The sequence below is a fragment of the Cydia strobilella genome, chromosome 15 (assembly GCF_947568885.1).
Source record: "Cydia strobilella chromosome 15, ilCydStro3.1, whole genome shotgun sequence".
NCBI classification, from domain to species: domain Eukaryota; kingdom Metazoa; phylum Arthropoda; class Insecta; order Lepidoptera; family Tortricidae; genus Cydia; species Cydia strobilella.
Window position 1 is genome coordinate 15,353,059 of NC_086055.1, and position 23,198 is coordinate 15,376,256.

At 39.0% G+C, this 23,198-nt stretch overlaps 2 protein-coding genes across 2 annotated transcripts; both read right to left on the bottom strand.

Moving 5' to 3' along the window:
• Positions 1-465: 465 nt before the first annotated feature.
• LOC134747641 (BCL-6 corepressor-like protein 1) lies at positions 466-6,786 on the bottom strand. Its single transcript, XM_063682248.1, has 2 exons — positions 6,655-6,786; positions 466-1,539 (listed from the first exon to the last, which is right to left on the bottom strand). The coding sequence occupies exons 1-2, from the start codon at positions 6,676-6,678 to the stop codon at positions 535-537; spliced, it is 1,029 nt and encodes a 342-aa protein (XP_063538318.1). The 5' UTR covers positions 6,679-6,786; the 3' UTR covers positions 466-534.
• Positions 6,787-11,947: 5,161 nt separating this feature from the next.
• LOC134747913 (delta-like protein C) lies at positions 11,948-21,468 on the bottom strand. Its single transcript, XM_063682590.1, has 6 exons — positions 21,303-21,468; positions 17,906-18,044; positions 17,157-17,315; positions 13,590-13,781; positions 13,034-13,225; positions 11,948-12,201 (listed from the first exon to the last, which is right to left on the bottom strand). The coding sequence occupies exons 1-6, from the start codon at positions 21,384-21,386 to the stop codon at positions 11,948-11,950; spliced, it is 1,020 nt and encodes a 339-aa protein (XP_063538660.1). The 5' UTR covers positions 21,387-21,468.
• Positions 21,469-23,198: the final 1,730 nt, after the last annotated feature.

The following is a 23,198-nucleotide window of genomic DNA, read 5'->3' on the forward strand; positions in this document are numbered from 1 at the left end:
TAGGTGATGTTAGTGGATTTATCAGACAACAAAAGATGTCTCGACGAACGAAAAGTCTAATGCTCAACAATTTTCAGCTAATATTATAACCGGATTAACCGGAACTCTATTTTCGACTCCTTCTGCTTCTAATATTAGTTGTAATTGTTTTAGCAATACACTTTTCGTCAGTCGCGACACTCGTGACATCTGGTGTCAAGAACTCCACTGCTTGACTCTAGATGTCGACTACGAAATAACCCGCGTTTTGGTTAGAAAACTGATGTATGGAGTTAGCACTCTATCCTTACTTATTTCTCTATGGTAACAATGTAATAAAATTTTGATTTAAAGCAAAGAAAAATAAATAAAATAAAATATCGTTCAATTCAGACTTACTCGTATTTGCCCATAAGACAACCTCTTCCTTATTTTCAATTCAGGGTGTATTTTCATATTTTTGGGATGAGTCAAATAAATAAAACGTTACACCCATAACGATGTTTTATTCAAATATTCCTTAATAAATACTATATATTTCAAAAGTACAATAAATTAACGTCCAGTGAGAATCGAACTCGAAATAGAGTTGGAGAAGTCAAGGGAGCTGCCCAGACCACTAGGGAAACCTCCGCCTAGGCCGGTGGGTAGCCCCCCAAATGGGACACCGCTCGAGATAGGTATTGTCGATACAGCTGGCACAGTTTGTATAGCAGGCGCGACCGGTACAGGTCTGTTGAACACCACAGGCTGTGGCACGGCCACAGGTCTATCCACCACCACAGGCTGCGGAACCGGTACCGGCCTATCCACCTGCACAGGAACAGGCACGTTCACCGGCCTGTCCACGTACACCGGCTGCGGCACCGGTACCGGACGGTCAACATAAACCGGTCTGTCAACCGGCACGGGACGATCTACATGTACCGGGTACGGCTGTGGAACATGTACGGGAACTCTTACAGGATACGGCACTTTCCTTTCATAATAAACAGGCACATGCCTTGTCACTTCAACAGGGACTTTATGCACCACCGGCACAGGTACCGGTCTGTCTACCGGTACGGGTACGGGAACATTGTACGGGACCGGTACTTGACGTTCAACAGGATAAGGTACGGGTACTTGAACTGGTACTTGGACGTTTCTGGTGATCGTACGTGTGATGTATCTGGGTACTTCTTGTCGTAAGACGACAGGGTTTGGTGCGATGTCGACGGATGTTTGTACGGAAGCGACTGGTACTACAGGGGCCGCGGGGGCTACAGCGACTGGTCCGACAGGAGCCGCTGGGATCCCCACCGGAGCGCCAAAACTTATTGGTGCACTTGACGGTGCGCCTATAGGTGTGCCCAGAGACCCTATAGGTGTCCCCAGAGACCCTATAGATGTCCCCAGAGACCCTAGTCCGGTGTTAAGCGACCCAAAACCAGTTGAGAACACCTGTCGCTTCACCCCCTTTCCTGAAGGCGTGTCTTGAATGCCGTTGTCTTCGAGCAGTTTTGAGAGTTTTGGTTTATCTTCTAGCTCCTTGGATAGGCTGCTGCCTATAAGAAGTATCTGGAATAAGAGAAATAATATGCAGTTATTATCATGAATTAAGACAATAAAAATATGCCAGTTATTCATCCCTTAAAAAAAAGATCACTCTTGAGTTCATTTTGAATTTTGTTTTTATTGTATTTTGTTTGATTTAATTTCACTTCTTTCAATTCTAATTAATTAATTTATTCTTAATCATTATTCAGTTTATTGACATTCGTTCTATAGTGTATAATACTAACCATATATTAAAGTTTTATCTGTACTAACAACAATGATTTCAGTTGGTCTATGAATAAAATAAATTAAAATTAATTTTTTATTTATTTAAATTTTAAAAACTTTATTTACATACAAGATATATACAGTGGTACTACGTAAACGAAATTAACAACTAGCTTAAATCTAAAATAGGCCCTTGAGGCATTGTACCAAGGATGCTGGCGGCATTTCCTCGCTGTATCGCAATGCTGATACGTTGTGCGAGGAAGCCGCCAGCTCTTCGGTCACCAGTTACGTCAACCAGACGCTTCGCGATTTCAAACAACTTGTGCGCGCTGGGACCCCATGGACCTAGAGTTTCAACTCCAAATTAAATTAAATTTGAAATCCAAGCAGATACCAAAATATGATGTTTGTATGTGAATGGAATTGGTATTGGTATTGATACGTAAATACTTACCAGATATAATAAACATTTATTTACATACAAGATATATACAGTGGTACTACGTAAACGAAATTAATAACTAGCTTAAATCTAAAATAGGCCCTTGAGGCATTGTACCAAGGATGCTGGCGGCATTTCCCCGCTGTATCGCAATGCTGATACGTTGTGCGAGAAAGCCGCCAGCTCTTCGGTCACCAGTTACGTCAACCAGACGCTTCGCGATTTCTGCAAACAACTTATGCGCGCTGGGACCCCATGGACCTAGAGTTTCAACTCCAAATGGAACGAAATGATACTCTTTACCGAGGCTCTTATATTTATTATTACCAGATTATTGGTACCTATTTTAGTTTCCAAGAAAATATGTAAATGGAGAGCCTCATATATGTTATAAAGGATGCGGTTTTATTAGCTCAAATCAATTTTCCAAGTCACAGGCATAGTAGACTAACATTGCGAATTCATGAAATAAATAAATATTAGCTACTCTTTCAAGCTTTTATTGTTTCGATTACCAAAAAACTATCAACTCCGAAGGCGTTGATCAGGTCAGTTTTAGACAACTAATTAAGTAACTTAATATTGAAAGTACACTGCAAAGAATGTGCAAAGTACATATTTACTAAGTAATAAAATTATTATGTTTCTTATCTTTGATGTTGCCTTGTCACACTAGAGTTGAAAGCGCGGCGAGCGCGCAACGAATTTCCAACGAGTTTGCTTTTTTTTTTCAAAATTCCCAGTATCTGGTACAGTCAGTACCTACGCCGCAAATTCATCTATGAGCCTTATCACACAGGCGATTTGCCGGAGGACTGGCCACTTCTCTTTTCTATTATCCAAGAACCGCCTTGTACTGTACGCCTGACAGGTGCACAGATACCGCGCAATATGTCATGCAGTGACACACACGGAAGGTCAAGGCGAGCCACCGCCCACTGTCGGATAAGGATAAGAAACTGTGGCGGGGTCGCGGAAATGACTTTATTATGTAAAACTTTGCGACTTATGAAATATTAAAGACACCCGTTTTCTATACGAATAAGTGAAATGTACCTACGAAGAATTTTTAAATGATGTACCCAAAAATTAGGAATACCTAGTAGATTGTTAACCAAGGGATGAAAGGCACTCATTCCTGTCGAGGTAGTTTGGCGCTCGAACGCAGTGAGAGAGCCAATACTCCGAAGCTGAAATGATGCCTTTCACCCGCTTAAACACTACTTTTCATTTCGAATACAAAGAAAGAAAAATGCATGTGTTTTTTTTTAAACTAAGTAAAAAAATTCTTGACAATGACTAAGTTCTTTTTTTAGGGTACCTACTTTCAATTAACAATTAAGGTAATAATAGTATCGTTATTTATGGAATGGGGAGTTAAAAATAAACTGGAAATTCTATAACAAATCCATTTAAAACCAACTTTTAATTGCTCATCTTAAAAAAAATCGTACTGGAAAAGTAAAATGCTCTAGTGCTGAAACGTATCATTTTCTGCACACTTTTTAAAACAACAATTACCCTCTTTCAGAGCATGAGAAATGCTTAGTATGTCATTCTTCACTCGCCTACGGCTCGTGGCAAGATATCTCGGTACTCGTGAAGTAATGACTTACTTTCCGCACTAGCATCGAAATGTACTAATCCTTACAATAACCTGAGCGGGCTATAAAAAGTAAGAGAAAATGCCCTTGAGATACCAAGTCACAGGAGGCATTCGTTTAAACATTTTAAATATTTCCTTCTGATTAGCTAGAAGCCCAAGCTAATAAAAAAGCATTTTAAATATACGAATTGAAGCTAAGTCGTTAAAACTTGATGGTAATGAAGGTAGCCCTAATCATTAAAAAGGACTTTCGCCTTATCGAGAGCCCAGACTTGAATAAATTCTTCTAAGCTTATTACCTATGCAAACATTACCAAATAAATAAACAAAAACATCCCAGTTTCCTAAACCGTGCAAACTGGAGCATGCCGACTTCATGCGTCTGGCCAACCTATGTTAAGTTAAGGTGATGTTCCGATTACGATGGGATAGGATGGGATATGGTGCAAGTAGCCCTTACAGTTAATAGTTAGGATTTCTAAGGGCCACTTTCACCATTCACTAACCCGGGGTTAATTAGTTAAACCTTTGGGAATTAATTGTATCGAGCGAAGTATCATAATTCGTATATCGGAAGCTATGTTGTTAAAGATAATATAGTCAAGAACTACATATATTTTTTCCACGTCTACGAATATCAACGCCTCTTAGAAAAACATGATCATATAAGGAGATTTTTCGCCTTCTGGCTCAGGGAACCGCCTTAAGTTATTTTACTCGTAGTAGCAATAGTGTTTATTTCCGGCAATATTGTGAGTTATCATTATGTCAAATAACCAACAGAATACAATTGGTGTATGTGACACTAGCAGCCCATATACATCTGGAGTTACCATGGTTGGCAGTACAATTTGACACTGGGTTAACGGTTCAACCGGTTAACCCCGGTTAGTGGGATAGTGATGGTGCAATTGGCGCTATGACACTTGAAATAGACGCCAATAGGTGTGGTTCTCATCCCCATCTGAACGGAAATTTTATGTGGAAACTTGCATGAGAAATTTCTCATGAAATTTTCCAGAAATTTTGGAAATTTTAAGAATGTTTTGCAACTTGCACATTGCTAGTCTAGAATCTAGATTGCACATCGCTGTATCCGATAGGATATGTGGATGTGGACTTTTAAGTTGTGTCGCTAATTATGTTCCTGGATATAGTTAATGTGTAATTTAGAAAGAATCTTGTACGAGGCGGCGTTGTAACAAGTCTTATATTGGTAATGGTAACATATTTATGTGGTTGTAGGAATAAAAAAAAATTTGACATAATACATAATTATGATGACGTTTACGATTATCTATGTATAAATTTCAATGATTTCTTAATATGTTAAGTCAAGGTCAAGGTATTAAATATCGACACGGACAAACTGCCTCAAATATGGTTACATATTTGTGTGTAAATAATTTGGCAGTTTGTCCGTGTCGATTTGTACCTATTAATATCAGGGCTCTTGAAGCGCTGGTGGCCTAGCGGTAAAAGCGTGCGACTTTCAATCCGGAGGTCGCGGGTTCAAACCCCGGCTCGTACCAATGACTTTTTTGAAACTTACGTACGAAATATCATTTTATATTTACCAGTTGTTTTTCGGTGAAGGAAAACATCGTGAGGAAACCGGACTAATCCCAATAAAGCCTAGTTTCCCCTCGGGGTTGGAAGGTCAGATAGCAGTCACTTTCGTAAAAAAACTACTGGCTACGTCAATTCTCGGGATTAGTTGTCAAGCAGACCCCAGGCTCCCATGAGCCGTGGCAAAATGCCAGGAAAATGCGAGAAAAAAGAAGAATACCTTAACTCAGGGGTCTCCAAACTTTATTACCTGAGGGCCATATGGCCATATTGCACCTCAGAAACTTTCGCACGGGCCACCATCGGGCGCCATTTGGTGGTGTCTGGTTGCTGATAATCCCAAGAAGTTGTCCGCGGGCCGGATTTGGCCCGCGGGCTGAGTTTTGGAGACCCCTGCCTAAACTGTATGTACTTTCTTACAAGCTTAATTTTCCTAAAAAACCTGACTAGTAGTAACAGTATGAATTTTAAATACTAAGTGCGTTATTCACACCGTCACGCTCAATGAAGCTAATTATAGCTGCCTAATGCCGCTATAACACTTTATTAGTAAACGTAATCCTTACATTATTGTGTCGGAAGACATTATGATGGAGTACTGATTTGATATGCGTTATAACGTTATATGTAACCAGCGTTTATCAATAGCAACAACACCAATAAATGCAGGAATAGCAATGTTCTAAAGTGAATTTTCAAAAATTGCTAACCTTTCTTGAAAAGCTCTCGGTATTTTTTCTGCACGATTACTGCCAAACCTTCTTACCCGTAGTTTCGATTTCTGTCATGGCCCCTCTACACGATGGCCCAGCGCTGGACCAGGGAGATGGTATGACCATGATGATGATGGGATGGGCTATGGTTTTTTTTATGATATAGGAGGCAAACGAGCAGACGGATCGGAACGGTAAGCGATCACCGCCGCCCATGGACACCCACAACACCAGAGGGGTTACAAGTGCGTTGCCGGAGTGTAGAGAAGCCATCACACTTGAAATAGCAGAAGTATTAAAAAGGCACTTAAAAACTTAAATTCTTAAAAAAATACACTTTTAAAGGGGCCAATAATGCACAACGTAACAACTACAAAACTATAAAATCAAAAATGAATTTTCTTGCGTGAGACTAGGGTCATTGCGCTAGTTTCCGTCCATGTACATACTCTAGTTTTCGTCCACTTAGCATGAGAACAATCCCAGAAAAATCTTTCAACTTGTTTTCAGGAATAACTATTCAAGTTATGTCCTTTTCCGCACTAGCTTAGTCCTAATTAAAAAAAGTTCCTCACCATGAAAACCGGAACCGCCGCCATCTTAAATCTTGAGATCACAAATCACATGAGTTACCAACCGTCCCGATCTAGTACCGAATTAAAATGTTGCAGCGCCTTACCCGACCCGCTTATATACCAAGGCACATAACACGCTATATGGTCATCGAATTAGCAATTAATTATATGAATTGATTCATTGCAACATGTCCGTTTGACGTTTTGGGGATTGAAAATATTTAAGTAGTTTGATTCGGTGGTTTTCTGGTCAATTAGAGCAAGATGCCCATTCATTTCCTTCACATGATTATATCAATTCTTTAACGGTAACTTGCGTTTACTTTTACGTGTTATGTGTTGCATGCGAGTATAAATTTTTTGGGAATATGTGGATCAAATAATTTTTACTTCACCTATTCGGAAAAGGGCTTTTTCTTGCTGGCTAGGACGGATCAATGTGGCGGTACATTACCAAAACAAATTTCAAGTAATATAGATTTAACCACTACGATACAGCCGCTTCTTAAGCGACATTGTTGCTTCGGCACGCGTTTAGATACGGTAGCCCACCGCTCAGATACGGTAGCCCACCGCTCAGATACGGTAGCCCACCGCTCAGATACGGTAGCCCACCGCTCAGATACGGTAGCCCACCGCTCAGATACGAGCCCACCGCTCAGATACGGTAGCCCACCGCTCAGATACGGTAGCCCACCGCTCACATAAAAGAAACAATGGCTATTGTTTAACAGATTATATAGGGTCTTAGGCTTAAAAATCGTCCGAGAAAATTCATACTATAGATAGTAGGACATTTTTTTATTTCTGAAAATTATGTATAAGTTTACGAAAACATTAAAAGTAAGTAAGTGATTTAGTACCCTGCGACTACGACGATTGTACAATATTGAAAGGTGACTGATGTGCTGTCGTATACTTTATAAATTTCTAAATTTGCGTGGAAAAAATTATAATGTTTGGTATGAAAATCAAAATTTCCCATTTCCAAAATCAGACAGATGGATATACCCGAGTTTAAAGTTAAGCGACTCAATTGCTGTTCCATATTTGACGGACCCATAAACGTAGCACCATGGACGCACGCCTCAGACGAAGGTATCCCAACCATGGCCCGCGCAACATATTTAGCGACAAATCTATCAATAATGCACGCAGGATTCCAGCGGTCGCCATTTTTGCGGCGCGGTGACCAGCATGTCAGGGCTTTCTGGGAACTTGTTGGTTAACGTGCCTTTAGTGAAGACATTTTGCATATTCATTCATCAAGGAAGCTACCTGTCTCTTTTACTCTTCGATACTAGATGGAGATATTGAAGTTTTAATTAATGAAAATGTTTCAGTCCTTCATACTGTACATGCTTCAACACCTAAATTTATGTTTTTAAGAATGAAATGAAAATACTGTTGTGCCTGTTGAACTTGATTTTACGCTTGCTTTTTAGGGTTCCGTACCCAAAGGGTAAAAACGGGACCCTATTACCATAGAGTAACTTATACTAGAGCGGTACTGTCATAGTAAATTTTGTAACCCCAGTAAATTCACTGCCATCTGTCGACACACTTTAAAACTAAAAATTAAGATTTATAAAAATACGATAAAATGTATTTAAATATAGATAAATGTTTTTTTTTAAATGCATTAATTATTTTTATGATTTTGACCCATGTTCTTTCACTGATATGCGTTAAAATTGTTAAATAACAAACGAAACAGTCAACGCCATCTATACGACAGTGGGCCAAAACTAGTGGCGCCCTCTGAACGAGAATCAAATTTTCTTGATTTTCGAGGCACGTTTTTTCCTTAGACTGTAAACATCTATTACGGAGTTATATCTATCTTTGCTATTACTAAGACTCCGCTGTCCGTCTGTCCGTCTGTCACCAGGCTGTATCTCATGAACCGTGATAGCTAGACAGTTGAAATTTTCACAGATGATGTATTTCTGTTGCCGCTATAACAACAAATACTAAAAAGTACGGAACCCTCGGTGCGCGAGTCTGACTCGCACTTGGCCGGTTTTTCATAGAAATTACAGCATCGCGCAGCCGCACACCCGCCGACACGACAGCTAATCGGTAAGTTTTAGTATGTACATAGGTAGTTAGTAGGTATACATACAAGTAGGTACTTGATTAGTGTTTAAGTACTCTAGTAGTAGAGATTGGTGTGTTTATTATTTAAGGTATCATTGCTATCTAGACTAGATTGTCTAGATGACAGTGCACAGTGATGTGATGTTCCCTGGGATATTTAGCGTAGGATAAATAAATATTTTGTATAGTTTGTAATTAATTTATCTTTTCTGTTTCACAAGCACAAATTAAATTTATTCATTCTTCATTTTCGAAAATAAAGGATTTTTTTTTTTGTTTTTAAGTCCCCTATGTTGTTAGAGCATACCTGGGTCGCCCAGCAGGAAGACGTCCTATCGGACGCCTCAGGTATCGCTGGAGCGACATGGTGGTCTGGTGGAGACGGATCTGCGCGACTTCGAGTCACCAATTGGCGAGAGGTCGCACAGGACCGAGAAAAGTGTGTCGGAGGCCAAGTCTCATTTTGGAACGCTGAGCCAACGAAGTAACTAAGTATGTTGTTAGTGCTGCTAAAACTGTCAACGCGCTGTCACCCTACTTATCAGCGATCTTTGAGCAATGCCCAACATTTAGCACTCGCATTGTCAAACTCGTAAAAACCGTTCAATATTGCAAAATGCCGACCTAAAAAGGGCTTTATTACCTTCTGTGTAAGACTAATACAGATTAGGAAAAATTATAAACATTCCGAACGGCACAGGAATCGTCGTAATGTGCAAACTGTGACATTTACGCAAGAAGGCGGTCCAAATATTTTGATCATAGCTTCATTAAAATTACTATTCGCGCATTAATATTTATAAGATATTTACAGAGAAGGGTTGTAGATGTAGAGCAGCTAAGTGGAGATACAAGAACCTGAATGGATAGATTGGATTCAGTCGCAACAGGGCACTTTTCGATTTAAAAATTTCAGGATTATTAAGGTACGTATTTGCTATTCGTTTTCGAAAGGGCTATACAAATGTTAAGACTATATAGTGGTATAAGACTAAACCAGTCATTCTCAAGTGTGGTCCGCCGACCCCTAGGGCTCCGCAAAGCCTCTGTTGGGTCTCCGCGAGAATACTTGTAATAATAAGAAATAAAAACAGCTCTTCTATAGGTATATCTAGTCCACAGTTGATATATAACGATATAGTTTGCAAAACTTTTTTTTACTATTATTTACGTTAATTAGTCTTTGGGTCATAGACTTACATTTGTGTACCTTTCAACTTAGGTAATTAGTCTAGTAGTTTCGGAGCAAATAGGCTGTGACAGGCGGACAGCCAGACGCACGAAGTGATCCTATAAAGGTTCCGTTTTTAGAGTTCCGTACACAAAGGGTAAAAACGGGACTAAGTGCGGGACATAGTAATAACTAACACTCCTCTGTCCGTCTGTCTGTCACCAGGCTGTATCTCATCAACCGTGATAGCTAGACAGTTGAAACTTGACAGATGTTGTATTTCTGTTGCCGCTATGTTTGTTGTTTGATTTTTAATGTAATTGTAGTGTAATGTAATTTTAATTTATTTTAAATATGTAGTTTTAAGTTTAATTTGTAAATTTTATCTGTGGGTTTTTGCCTGAAATTAGCATATTGATTGATAACAACAAATACTAAAAAGTACGGAACCCTCGGTGGGCGAGTCCAGCTCGCACTTGTCCGTATTTTTTCCTTTTGAGGTACGGAACCAAATACGAAACCCTAAAGAGGAGGATATTTATAACTTACAAAAAAAAACAATGTTTATAACATTTCACATTTCTTTAATATTTGTCTTTAATCCTAGAAATAAATAACTTAATACTATTTACTTAAAACTAATACACAGTCATGTTTTCACAATAAATAAATACTTACCTACCCGTAAACTATAAACAAATCATATTAGCAATCAAATTATTCATAATTTAATCTTGACGTTTCAAGGTAAGTTAATAAATATATATAGGTACCTATGTAATTCAGCGGTCACTTCTTTTGAGAATGTCCAAGTAAAAGATGTAGTGCATAATTCTTTGCCATCGTATTTTCACGGAAATGCACGAACGTGTTATGCTATAAGTCAGTCTCAGTACAATAAGTACAGGTTGACTGAAGTAGCATGACAAAAACGAACGTTTCCTAGAAAATACAATGCAAAACAATTATGCACTACATCTGTATGTATATATATAATATATATCTAGTGTATACTTTACCTACTTGATTTCATAAGAGTAAACATTGTCCTAATATATTTTACTTTAGAATTTGATTTTACCCCTTCAATACCCAGTGTCAAAATATCGCGTGGGCAGAAAACATGGAGACATTGGAGACTATATAAAGGAGCCAAATCTCTATGTGTGAAAAGTGTCCATCAAAAAACAGTAATTAGGCGGCGCCACCATACACCGAAATACTACCAAAAACAACCTACGTAATTTGGTCGGGTTATTTGTTGCCTTATATGGTTCATGTTATACTCATGTCCCAGAGCCTAACTAGCGCCACCGGAGAGATTAGGAACTATTATTTACAGCTGAAGCTGGTCACTTTTGCAGTAGTTCTGCCATAAGAGATTGTCGTCCTTTCTACACCGTCCATAGCAGAAAGGTTACCTCTGCCTGCCAACATTACGAATTCCTGATGTCTCTTTTTCGCTTTTCAATAAATAAATGATTATGATTATGAAATGTACAGTCAAATTTGTTTTTGTGCCACTTCGTAACCAGTAGCATTGCAGTAACAATTACAAGCGTTTCACATATTATACTAAATTCAGAATCCTAAATTCTAAATCGTAAAGGTGTAAAGCCTGACCAGGAATTAATGATCACGCGCCATGTTGCGGAATTTCACTGGAACTAATTTTTTCATACTATACTGAACTGTCACCCTATACAAGAGAATAACAGCGCCCTCTTGACAATGGTCATATATTTCTGGTCAGGCTTTAACTGCGTTTCGGAAGAGTCTGACTGTACGAAGTAAAGTTTTGAATAGTTCACGGTTAGTTTCACTAGACTTATATACCTATACAGTCACCCGTGAACATGATGCATGTAACTGCGTCGAAATATCGGGAGCTCATAAATAATACAAAATGTAATCACGGTCTATATCCCGGTCAATATAAGTCTAGTGTACGAAGTAGGAAAAATTTTTTTTAGGATCCTAGCTAGGATACCAGCTATGATCTACGTTCTTTAATGCTGATGACTACTCAGTCTCATTTTCCTCACTAGGCTCCTTCGTCAGTTCCGTAGTTGTCTCCACACTGGAAGTTTCCGGGGCCTCCGTGGAGCTGGTAGGTTCGGCTGCGGGCGTGGTCATGCTGGCGGGCAGGTTCTCGCAGTTCCTGCCGCTGATGCCGGCGGGGCAGGAGCAGCGGAAGTAGCCGTCTCCGGATTCTAAGGACTGGCATTTGCCGCCGTTCTTGCAGGTGTCTGGGTTCTTCTCGCAGTAGTTTAGCTCTGAAAATTAAATTAATGTGTATTTTCAATTTATTGTTTATGCTGTTTTACTTTATTAAGAGCTGACCCTAAAGGGCCTAATTCTAATCCTGAGATTAACCCTTCAGTGAATAATACAAAGCCATATATGGCAGTTTTAATAATGAGCGCTGGTGGCCTAGCGGTAAGAGCGTGTGACTTTCAATCCGGAGGTCGCAGGTTCAAACCCCGGCTCGTACCAATGAGTTTTTCGGATCTTATGTACGAAATATCATTTAATATTTACCAGTCGCTTTTCGGTGAAGGAAAACATCATGAGGAAACCGGGCTAATCCTAGCAAGGCCTAGTTCGCCCTCTGGGTTGGAAGGTCAGATAACAGTCGCTTTCGTAAAAACTAGTGCCTACGTCAATTCTTAGGATTAGTTGTCAAGCGGACCCCACGCTCCCATGAGCCGAGTCAAAATGCCGGGATAACGCGAGGAAGATGATGATGATGATATGGCAGTTTTAATATTCAACTCTATTAACAGCTATCAAAGCTAAAATTTAATCAAATAATTTTATATGCTGATACATTAAAAAGTGGCAAGACAGCTAGGGTTAAGTAGTTTGCCACTTATTTGGGCTTAGGGCTCATCCCGTTCTGTTCTACCCAGTTATATAATCGTATTCATCGTTTGGAACCTTGGCTTACACTCGAATCGAATCAGAGAAACGACGCGAAGAATGACATTGACTAAATAGAATTTCCTCTGAAGTCCCAGTATAGGAATAAACACCCTGCAAAATGTTTCCTAAGTTGCTTCAAGGATTAGCAGGTTTTGGATCTTCAACCGTCTTCTGCTGACCCACCTTCATCACACAGCATGCCGCCCCAGCCCGGCTCGCAGGCGCACTCCCAGGGTCTGCTGCAGGTGCCGTGGACGCAGCCAGGATACGAGTGGCATTGGGAGCAGGTTGGCCCAGTCCAGCCGACTTTGCAGCGGCACTCGCCCGGACGACGGCAGTAGCCGCGCTCGCTGTGACAGCCCGCTGAGCAGATCGCTGGACAGAACAGAAGAAAAAAGGTTAAGTTATTTTATTGTCTTGATTTGCTTATTAATCAAGAATAGAGACAATTGTATGCAACTATCGATCGTTCTCGTGGCTTTCATGTTAAAAAAAGGCTCGGGCTTCGGGGCGCTCTTAAAAAGTCAAGCAAAATTCGAAGACTGGGGTGCGCTGCGCGCGCTTTAGTGGCAGCGCCTTCATAGTAAATAGGTGAATCCCGGGTATCCGGGCGCGCTACGTGCGCTCCAATGACAGGCGCCTCTGGCAACCTCATTACCTCATGCGCGCTCGAATGACAGGCGCCTCTGGCACCCTCATGCTAATTCTGCTGGAAGGCAGGGCAAGTTCGGATACTCACGCGTCTGACACAGCAAGCCCGTGTAGCCGGGCAGACACTTGCACTCGAGCGGCTTGTCGCAGTAGCCGTGCTGACAGCCGGGCAGCGGCTGGCAGGCGCGGCAGGTGGGCCCGGACCAGCCCAGCCGGCAGCGGCACTCGCCCGGCGACTCGCAGAAGCCGCGGGTCTGGTGGCAGTCCGAGCGGCAGATAGCTGGAAATAACAAATGGATTTATTTAATTTTACGGTTTAATTGGCGTATTTTAGTCATTTGTGTGGCATGTGGTGTAAGTTTAAATTCACACAATTTATAAGCAGAATCAGAGAAAGCGTTAAATTTTTTTATTGGCTAATATTACCTACTGTATCTTGTTGAAATTAAGTATATATAAGCATAAGTAATAGAAATCATAGGCACATACGAGTATTATATGCATCAAATTTTACAACAACCGCGTTATTTGTATAGACATATCATGGCAATACGTAAAATATAGCACTCTTTCTGATCTCTGATTAAAAACCAGTTAATATTTATCAGATAAACAATGGCGTTTGTCTTTCCTATTCCCGAATAGTAAGTGAAATTGGAGAACTAAAGTGCATACCGAATATGTTTTGTAACTTTTCTAGTTCAAATACTTAGATATTTAAAATGTTACTTAAATAGTTACTCGTTACAAGACTTAGAGTCATAGAAATTGACAGTAGAAAAGATGCCGTAAGGTATGTTTAATTCAAAGAGGGTACAGTTACGAGTACGACTTTCGCTTTCGTACAACGCGTTCTTTACTTCTTTGGTGGTCACGTGTCACGCTCACGTCCCTGAGTGCGTCCTAGCATCGAAAGTATCTTAGTCGATATTATTGGGTGTCAATAGTTTCGGTTTTGGTTACCTGTTGATTCAGTCCAGAGAGTTTTTAGCGATTTTCCGACAGGAGATAAATACGAAGGATAATTAGATCAGAGTCGGATTTATACTTATTGGTCTTGTATTGCTATTTTTCGTATATTGTCGCGCGACTAAAAATACGTGAGTGAAACGGTAAAATTAGCTTAAAGTTACCTATTTCACTACGAAAAATTATCGTAGGTAGTATGTGAGGTTTGAGTTTTGAAATTTTTCTTATTTTTTGGTTCTGTTATTTTTGGATAGTTTATACATTTATTTATGAAAAAGTATCTACGAAAGTCTTCGTACTAGCACAAAGAATTAACTCATAATTTTTTTTTTTCCAAGAATAGGTTTTACTAATAGTTATTTCACAGTTTTTATACTAATCACACCTTATTTCACGCGGTTGGTTTGTACAAGTAACTCGCATGCGTTCGACCATACATGCGTCATATGATATTTATTGGTTTGATCGCAATTTCTAATAAGTTTTTGTAAATACCACCTAGTAATTAAGGAAGTGAGTAATTATTAAATAAGTGTTTTTTTGTAATAATAAGGAAATTTGTCTTTTTATTGTATTGGAATACATGGATGTCAAGTGTGTGTTAAGTTATAGTAATTTTCTCATAGTTACCGACTTTTAAAACTACTAATAATTAAGTATATAGAATAGGGGAAGAGCATAGAGTTTTTTTTTTATACCGCGGCTTAATTTTCTATCCGGGTGATATTTTTTTATTTAACAACAATTCAAAGCTAATAATTATTCACTATTTCTTCCAACATAGAACAACATAGAGATAATTGTACAGATCAGCGCTTAAAAACATATTGAGCAGTAATAACAGCCCAAAAAAAAAGTGCTATCGCTAGTTACAAATATCGGAGCTATAGTTTAATTTTGCATGTTGATAGACTGTAGTCTATGACGACGATCATGTGAAATGTTATAATTTTGACTCAGGCAAATTTGTATTGTAATTTATATCTTGAATAACCTAATCTAATTCGATACAAGACTTATTCAGTTGACATAGGTAGTTCCGATGTAAAATGCTATAAAATAAAGTATGTAACCGGACTAACCGGTGTAAAGAGTTATCGGCCAACGATAACCCGACCAAAACTGTTAGTCTTGCCCCGAGAAAATTAAACTATGTTAAGGTAAGGTGGGGTTAGAAGGTAAGGTGGGGTAAGTAAGAACTAACCCCACCTTACCTTTTATATTATAGGAAGTATTTTGTTAAAAATCTGTAAAAGACTCCATACAAAATTTATTAACAAAAGCTAGCTTGTAAACAGTGTAAAACCTGTTTAAATAGAAAAGACTTGCATTAATACAGATTATAACGGTGGCATAGATCAACATCCTTTTACTACTTTTAGTTTTAACCGTTTAGAGATCTCGTGGACGGGCCGCTAGTATGTAGGTCGATGCGCTAGGATCAAGTTACTAAAGTAGGCCTTATTTCGGTGTAGTAAGGTTGATATCTGAATGTAGTATGTGTGATAGTAGCTTGGCCGATAACAGATGCTTGAAACTTTGTTTGTTTCTTTTTTATTCCGAGATCAAGATTCATTTTATTTGTGTGCACTTTAGATGCAACGAGATCTCAATGTGATTTTGTTTATTTTATAGCTTTTTTCAAATAATAATGTTTACATCATAGAGATATATATATTACTTCGTAAAGACCGGCCTTACGAGCACTACGAATGGGGCCGATACAGTGGAGTCAAAATCGCATTCAGTTACACCAGCGCGCTGTCGTGTGGCGAATTGCGCAACACAAATATGACACAAAGGCGAACTTATCCCTTATCCCTTCATGACTGTTGCGCCGCCCTAATGAGCGTGGGACAAATTGCTTCTTTGACAGTTGGCTGCGGCCTAATGTTATGAAGATGTCATCCCATGAAAGTATTTATATTATATTACCATATTTCCATCATGTCGTTCGTTGGCGTCACTTGTATTTCTCTACCACCAACTTCGCACGTAGCCAATAGATAAAAGAAGGAACTCCAGTTCAGAACAGAAGAGGCCGTCCCAAGGACACGTTGCAAGAGCCGTGTTGGCAGCCCGGCGGGATGCATTCTTATTGCATCGCTCGCCGTGGAAGCTATACTTACATACATCATCGTCATCATATTAGCCTTTTATCGCCCCTGCTGAGCATAGGCATATCTTCGAGTATGCCACTTCCTGGTCCTATTTTTATTTTTTTTAACGATGTGGTAATGCTGTTACGCATACCCCTGTGACCTAGAGAGGCGTCGGAGGTTATGTGGGACTCCCATCTCCCATTCCTTTCTCTTAGCGAGAACAGGGGGAGAAGTCCTACCCATTAAACTCTCATCGGCTTTACCCGCATTGCCGTATGGGAGACGTCACGGGATCGCGAACATTCTGCCATGACGCCCCCGACAGCCCGGACAGCCCAACCAGCTTACCACTTCCTAGTCCTAACCTAATTAAGTGACCCGCAATGTCGTCCACCCAACGGAATCCAGGCGTTCCTAAGGGGCCACGATTCCGCATAACTTACATATACGACTGCCTTAAAGTATGACCCAGGTAGCATAAATACGTCATTATCACGTCAGCGACGTCATTATGGCGTCATTATTACGTCTTTATGACGTCGCTGAAGTCACTGCTACCTGGGGACTGAAGAATGAACACTCACGTTCTGAACAGAAGAGTCCGTCCCATCCCTCCTTGCACACGCACTCGAAGGACACGTTGCAAGAGCCGTGCTGGCAGCCCGGCAGTGGGATACACTTGTTGCACCGCTCGCCGTAGAAGCCAAGTTTACACCGGCACTCGCCTGGCCGCTTGCAGTAACCTGACATAAAATATTATGTTAATTTGTCATTCCATCCACCACCACCATCTCTTTTTAGCCCAGTGGTTGACTGGTAGAGAATGCCTTATGGCATTAAATGAAAATGAAAATGAAAAATATATTTATTTTGCACACAAAGATGGGAATTTGCATATGGAGTATACATGAGGTCCAGGTTGCGCGCATACAGCGGTACATTTATAGCAGTATGAACTGGGTCTGTCATAGCCTGTATCTTAGGCGACCAGTTAGTGAATTAAGTACGTCATTTGTACTTATAATTTTATGTGCAATAAAGTTTAAATAAATAAATACATTTATGTGTAACATTAATGTAGATTTAGATGTTAAACTCCAATCGCAAAGGATTCTTCAGTATATAGTTTCCCACGAAATGGTCCCTCATTATAATGCAAACCCTAAAGTCAGCGCTGGTCTTCCGGACCATTTGTGGGCCACGAACACAACTGTACAACACATTATAGTCAGTTTTGTTTTTGTTTCGTGCTTTTTATTTAACAAACTGGCACTTGATCTGGCACTTTCACCAGTTAGTACACTCTAATGCCGTAATATTCATAATTTGTTACCTTGCAGAGGATCACATCCTTTCTTGCATATCGGCACATCGCACAGGTCCCCCTGCCAACCGGGTAGACATTTTGGCTCGCCCTTCTCGTCGCACACGTAATGACTGTGCTCGCTCTGCACGGCCGGCAGCTCGCATGCCTGCCAAATAAAAATAACACTGGTTGAAAATAACAGCAGCGCCAATGGTAAGTCTTTTAAATTGACATATGGGTGAATCAGCTTTTTTCTGTCGCTCGTTGCCGTGGTTACGTTCTCCTGGGTCACCTAAATACGCAAAAAGCGCAAAAGAGACGGCATAATTTAAATAATATCTAAGTAAAAGAGACGAGTGTTTGTCAATGGTTTGTCACTTGCGCGTCATAGTTAAAGTCGACAACTAAGAGCAAACTGTAGTACATACAACCTAGAGTTAGACCAAGATAAGTCTGCAACGATTTTGATAGCACACGCAGTGCGTTATTTTAAAAGTAAACTTCTATGAAATTATATATATGCTATCAAAATCGTTACAGACTTGTCTTGGTCTAATTAGCTCCATGCATTCATTTATTTTTATTTTTGGATTTATAATTTATATCGTTGGAACACCGGAAATGATAAAAATACTTTTGTAAACCTTAACATTATTTTATTAAAAAATATTTAAAATATTGAAAATTTTTGAGCGGTTGAAACGCTCATAATTTTTGGCGCGAATTCGACAGAGCGTGATGACGTCACACGTTGGGCGGCCCAACTGACGTTTGCTACTAATGACACTAATCTGTCGAACGCGTGACGTCACGTGTCGTTTCGAGCGTTTCGCTCACTAGCTTTTCGAGGGCAAACTTTTGTACTTTTTATTAAAATTTTAAGTAATTAAATGGTAATTTAAAAACGGAAATGCATTTGTAACATGATATAACGGTAACAAACATCCGAATAAAACATATTTCGTTCAAAAATAAACTTCATGCATGAGGCTAATTATACCTATTACCATCGTCACTAGCAGTTAAGTGCTTCAATTTTGGAGTTTGATTATATTACGTGCAAATTATTTTAAACGTCTGGCGCTGATCTAATACAATGTATTCACAAAGTACCCAAAATCAACCGGCCTCTTCAAAAGCATGCTTAGATATTATTGAACTTAAATATTTACTTTAAGTAAAAACCACGAGACAAGGAACGTGTGTTTTGAATAAGTAGTGTTTTCACTCGGGTTTTCCTCGCGACCCGCTTTCTTCGGCTTTCGCGCGTTCATATTAGAAAGCCGCTGACTCACGAGATGCATCGCTCCTTTGCGGAGGATTAAAGGAGATATTTAGCATCACATTACATATGAGTGTACATACTTATATTTATCAGTACGGTTTTTACTCACTATTATTTTTAGTCGCTTTTGGCGAATCCGAAACATGTCGCCAAAAGCGACTAAAAATAATAGTGAGTAAAAACCGTACTGATAAATATTTTGAAATATGTCTCACGATAGTTTAAGTGTGTACATACTTATATTAATAATATTTTATATTATACAGTACCACAGGGCAGGAGATCTAGCCAAGTGATTTCAAATCTTTCTAATCTTTATACCTCCGTCCTGGGATGGAGCAAACTCGGATTACAGGACCAAATGAAAGTATTGAAACGATTTCCATTTTGCTGGGAATTAATTCATCAAAAGGCTATTTTTGGATCTAATTTGATTGGTATAAGTAGTAGATCTAGGTAAGTGACTTAAGCGACCGTAACCATGGCAACGAGTAACAAGAAAAAGTTGATTCACACAGATATTGTTTAATTTTTTTGCATAATTCTTTTTTACTGCTTTTACATAGAAAAGTCGAAACATTATGTGGAGTAATGACTGCTGTAATGAGGAACTACAGTTGAAATAAACAAATTGACATGAAGATGAACTGATTTTGTGTTACAAAAACATATCTTAGAAACAGTATGAACAGTATCTCTATATATTTCAGGATATTTTATTTAATCGTATGGCATTATACAGTAGGTACATAGAAATCATAAACTTATCTTCAGAGACTCGTTGACAGAGAGGGCAGATAGAATAGGTACGAAGTACCTACATTCAATAGCCAACTCTAGACTCCGAGTTTATATACAAATAACACAGATATCTGTTACCCAAAAAAAAACTTGTACAGTGGTCATCAAAGATATGTTTACAATTTTTCACCTTACGCATTTGTTACCAAAGGCGAAAAATATATATAAACATCTTTGACCTAGACTGTACATATACACTACACTACGCACACACACACACTACAGTGCATAATTGTTTTCCATCGTATTTTCTCGGAAACGTTTGTATTTGTCATGCTACTTCAGTTAACCTCAGTACTTTTTGTACCGAGACTGACTGAAATAGCATGACAAATACGAACATTTCCGAGAAAATGCGATGGAAAAATTACGCACTCCATCTGTAGGTACTTATCAATAATCAATAGTTGTACGTTTCTAATTTTCTATGTGTGTTTAAAAACACACAATCATAGACAATCGACATAATATTTTAAATTAAACTTGTAATATTTCTTTATAACATATTAACTGTTCATTAGTAGGCACAGTTTTCAATCAAGCCTGGTTATTAGTTTACATTTATTATGAATATTAGAGATGACAATAAATAAAACACATCTCAAAAATATTTGTTTATGTTTGTTCAATACACAACACCAGATTAATGAAAAATGTAAAATCAATCAGCATTTTTTTTTTTGAAAATTTGTTGTATCTAAATATATTCCAATTAAAAATGTAAAAATATTGTCTTCGGTTACCGCGATAGTTACTCATGAAATAAAACTATGAAAACGGATTATATCGCGTATATTGAATTTATAATACATCCCGACGTTTCGAACCCTTTACAGCGTTCGTGGTCAACGGGTGACTGAGGAAAAATTACAAAGTACTAAGGTAAGTAAGGAACTTTGTAATTTTTCCTCAGTCACCCGTTGACCACGAACGCTGTAAAGGGTTCGAAACGTTGGGATGTATTATAAATTCAATATACGCGATATAATCCGTTTTTATAGTTTTATTTCATAAAAACGTAAAACTTTAGCCGAAACACGCCACATTTCTTTTGCATTTTAAAATTTCTGACTTGATATTTCTTCCACTTTTGTTACTTAAGTTAGTTTAAAATTTATTTTATAGTGTGTAATAGTTACATATATACCTATGTGTAAATTAATTTGTTGTGTTTTATTTTATTATTATTTAAACACAACTTTGAGAACATTTTTTTTTATCCGGCCTTTACCACTGTAGGGTTTCATCACTTTATCTTTAATATATGACATCTATTTAAAATAATTATTATTTAAATTATTTTTCGTTTCTATAACAACATTTTAGTGATGCACGTACCTGTTTCTTCCATTTGGGCATATACTTGGCCGGAAGCACGGTCGGGACCAGCCCGACCACACACAGCACGAGTGACAGCTTCATCGGAACTGTTGCCCGCGCGTTGCGGTACCGCGTGTTGTTGAACTTGGACTTTCGCCGCGCACTGTCTTCTGGGGCCACAACACGTGCGATCGCAGCACATTATCGAGGAATGTCCCATAACGCGGTATGCCAATGGTGCCAATAGAATGCCTCAGAGGAAAAATCTACCCTATTACCTTTTCTTAATACCAAAATCGCATGATCTGACAGTTGGATTTACCCGAGTTTGCGACTTAATTGTTTTTCATCGTATTTTCTCGGAAACGATCGTATTTGTCATGCTACTTCAGTCAACCTCAGTACGTTCTGTACCGAGACTGACTGAAATAGCAAGACCGTTCGTACGTTTCCGTGAAAATACGATGGAAAACAGCCAACTTCTAGCCGAAGGGTGTCGTGTTTCGGAGGTTCCGGGGCAAACTGCCGAATCCAATACAAGAGCGGCCGATTCAACTGAGACACGCCGTTTTGTATAACCAAGTGTAACGTAAGTAGTTGTATAAGTTTATAAAATACCTACATATGTATCTTAGTCTGTGAGACATTTGTAGTAGTAGTAATAATCACTTTATTGTACACAACACAGGTTTACATAACATTTGTATGCCCATATATTGGTCGGGGACGTCGGGGTTCGGACACGCGAAGTAGATGCATTTGCGTCTTCTATGGTATATTTATTTCTGTGGTTTGGGTCATCGCGCCAGCTAAGTAAGTTTTATAGTTGTCAAATTAATATAAATTATTATCCGCTACTTTCGTGGCTCCTGCTGTAAACTGGTATCGTGTGGCGGAACTCATCCTAGTCATGCTGCGTTTCAAGTGCAAACCCGTTCGTAAAGCGGTTATCACACCGAATGGGGTTGGCCGGTCACTTCGACCGACGCCATTCGGTGGCGCCAGCATAGTAGACCTGTACCGCTGGCTATATTTTGACCCCTAGGTTATAAAAATATTAAAGTCAATTCTGTTTTCGCTTATGAATACTTTGTTAAGATGTAAATCTTACATTTTGTTTTGTGTCATATATATAATTTGCTTTTCTAGTAATTTGTTATTTTGTGGTAATTATTTTTTATTTTGAATTATCTTGGAGAAAAAAATATTCGAGAGAAAACATGTAACTGTGTTGCATTTAGGATAGTGTTTTTAGTGTGAAAACATAGTTTGTGTCAATTACGTCCACTGCAATCTGATACTACGTCATAATATTCTAAATGACACAAAAAAAAATTAGAGTTAAAAAAAATTACTTAGGTCGAATTTAATCGTTTAAATAGGTCCATTAAATGATTTTGTGTCTTATTAAGGCATAGCTTCATAAGATATTTGATGATTTTGTTGTAACAGGCTGTCACCGTTACAAAAGAATATTAAAGATATTAGAGTTTACATCTTATTAATTTGAAATGCGGGATAAATAAGATGTATGAATTTGTGTCACTTGCATCCACTGCATAAACAAATATTACATTGCGTTCAAACGAAGCTAGCGGGCGGTCTGAATGGGCAACGGAGGCCGTGCAGGGTGGGGCCGCGGCGTGACCTTGCCGTACGCAACGCATGTTTACTTCGCCTGTGCGCCAAATTAACGCAACTTATTCAAAGAAGTTACGCAAACAACACAACAACAAGCAACAAGCAAGCAAAGAATGCGTCGAATTATCTTTTACCTATTTAAAACTCATAGATATTGTACAATGTCACCATTATGCAAAAGAACTGTAAGTACATGTTTGATTTGCGAGCGAGCTGGCAACATTGCGCAGGGAAATCTTAAAAATATCGCGTTTACGTGAACGCCACATACAT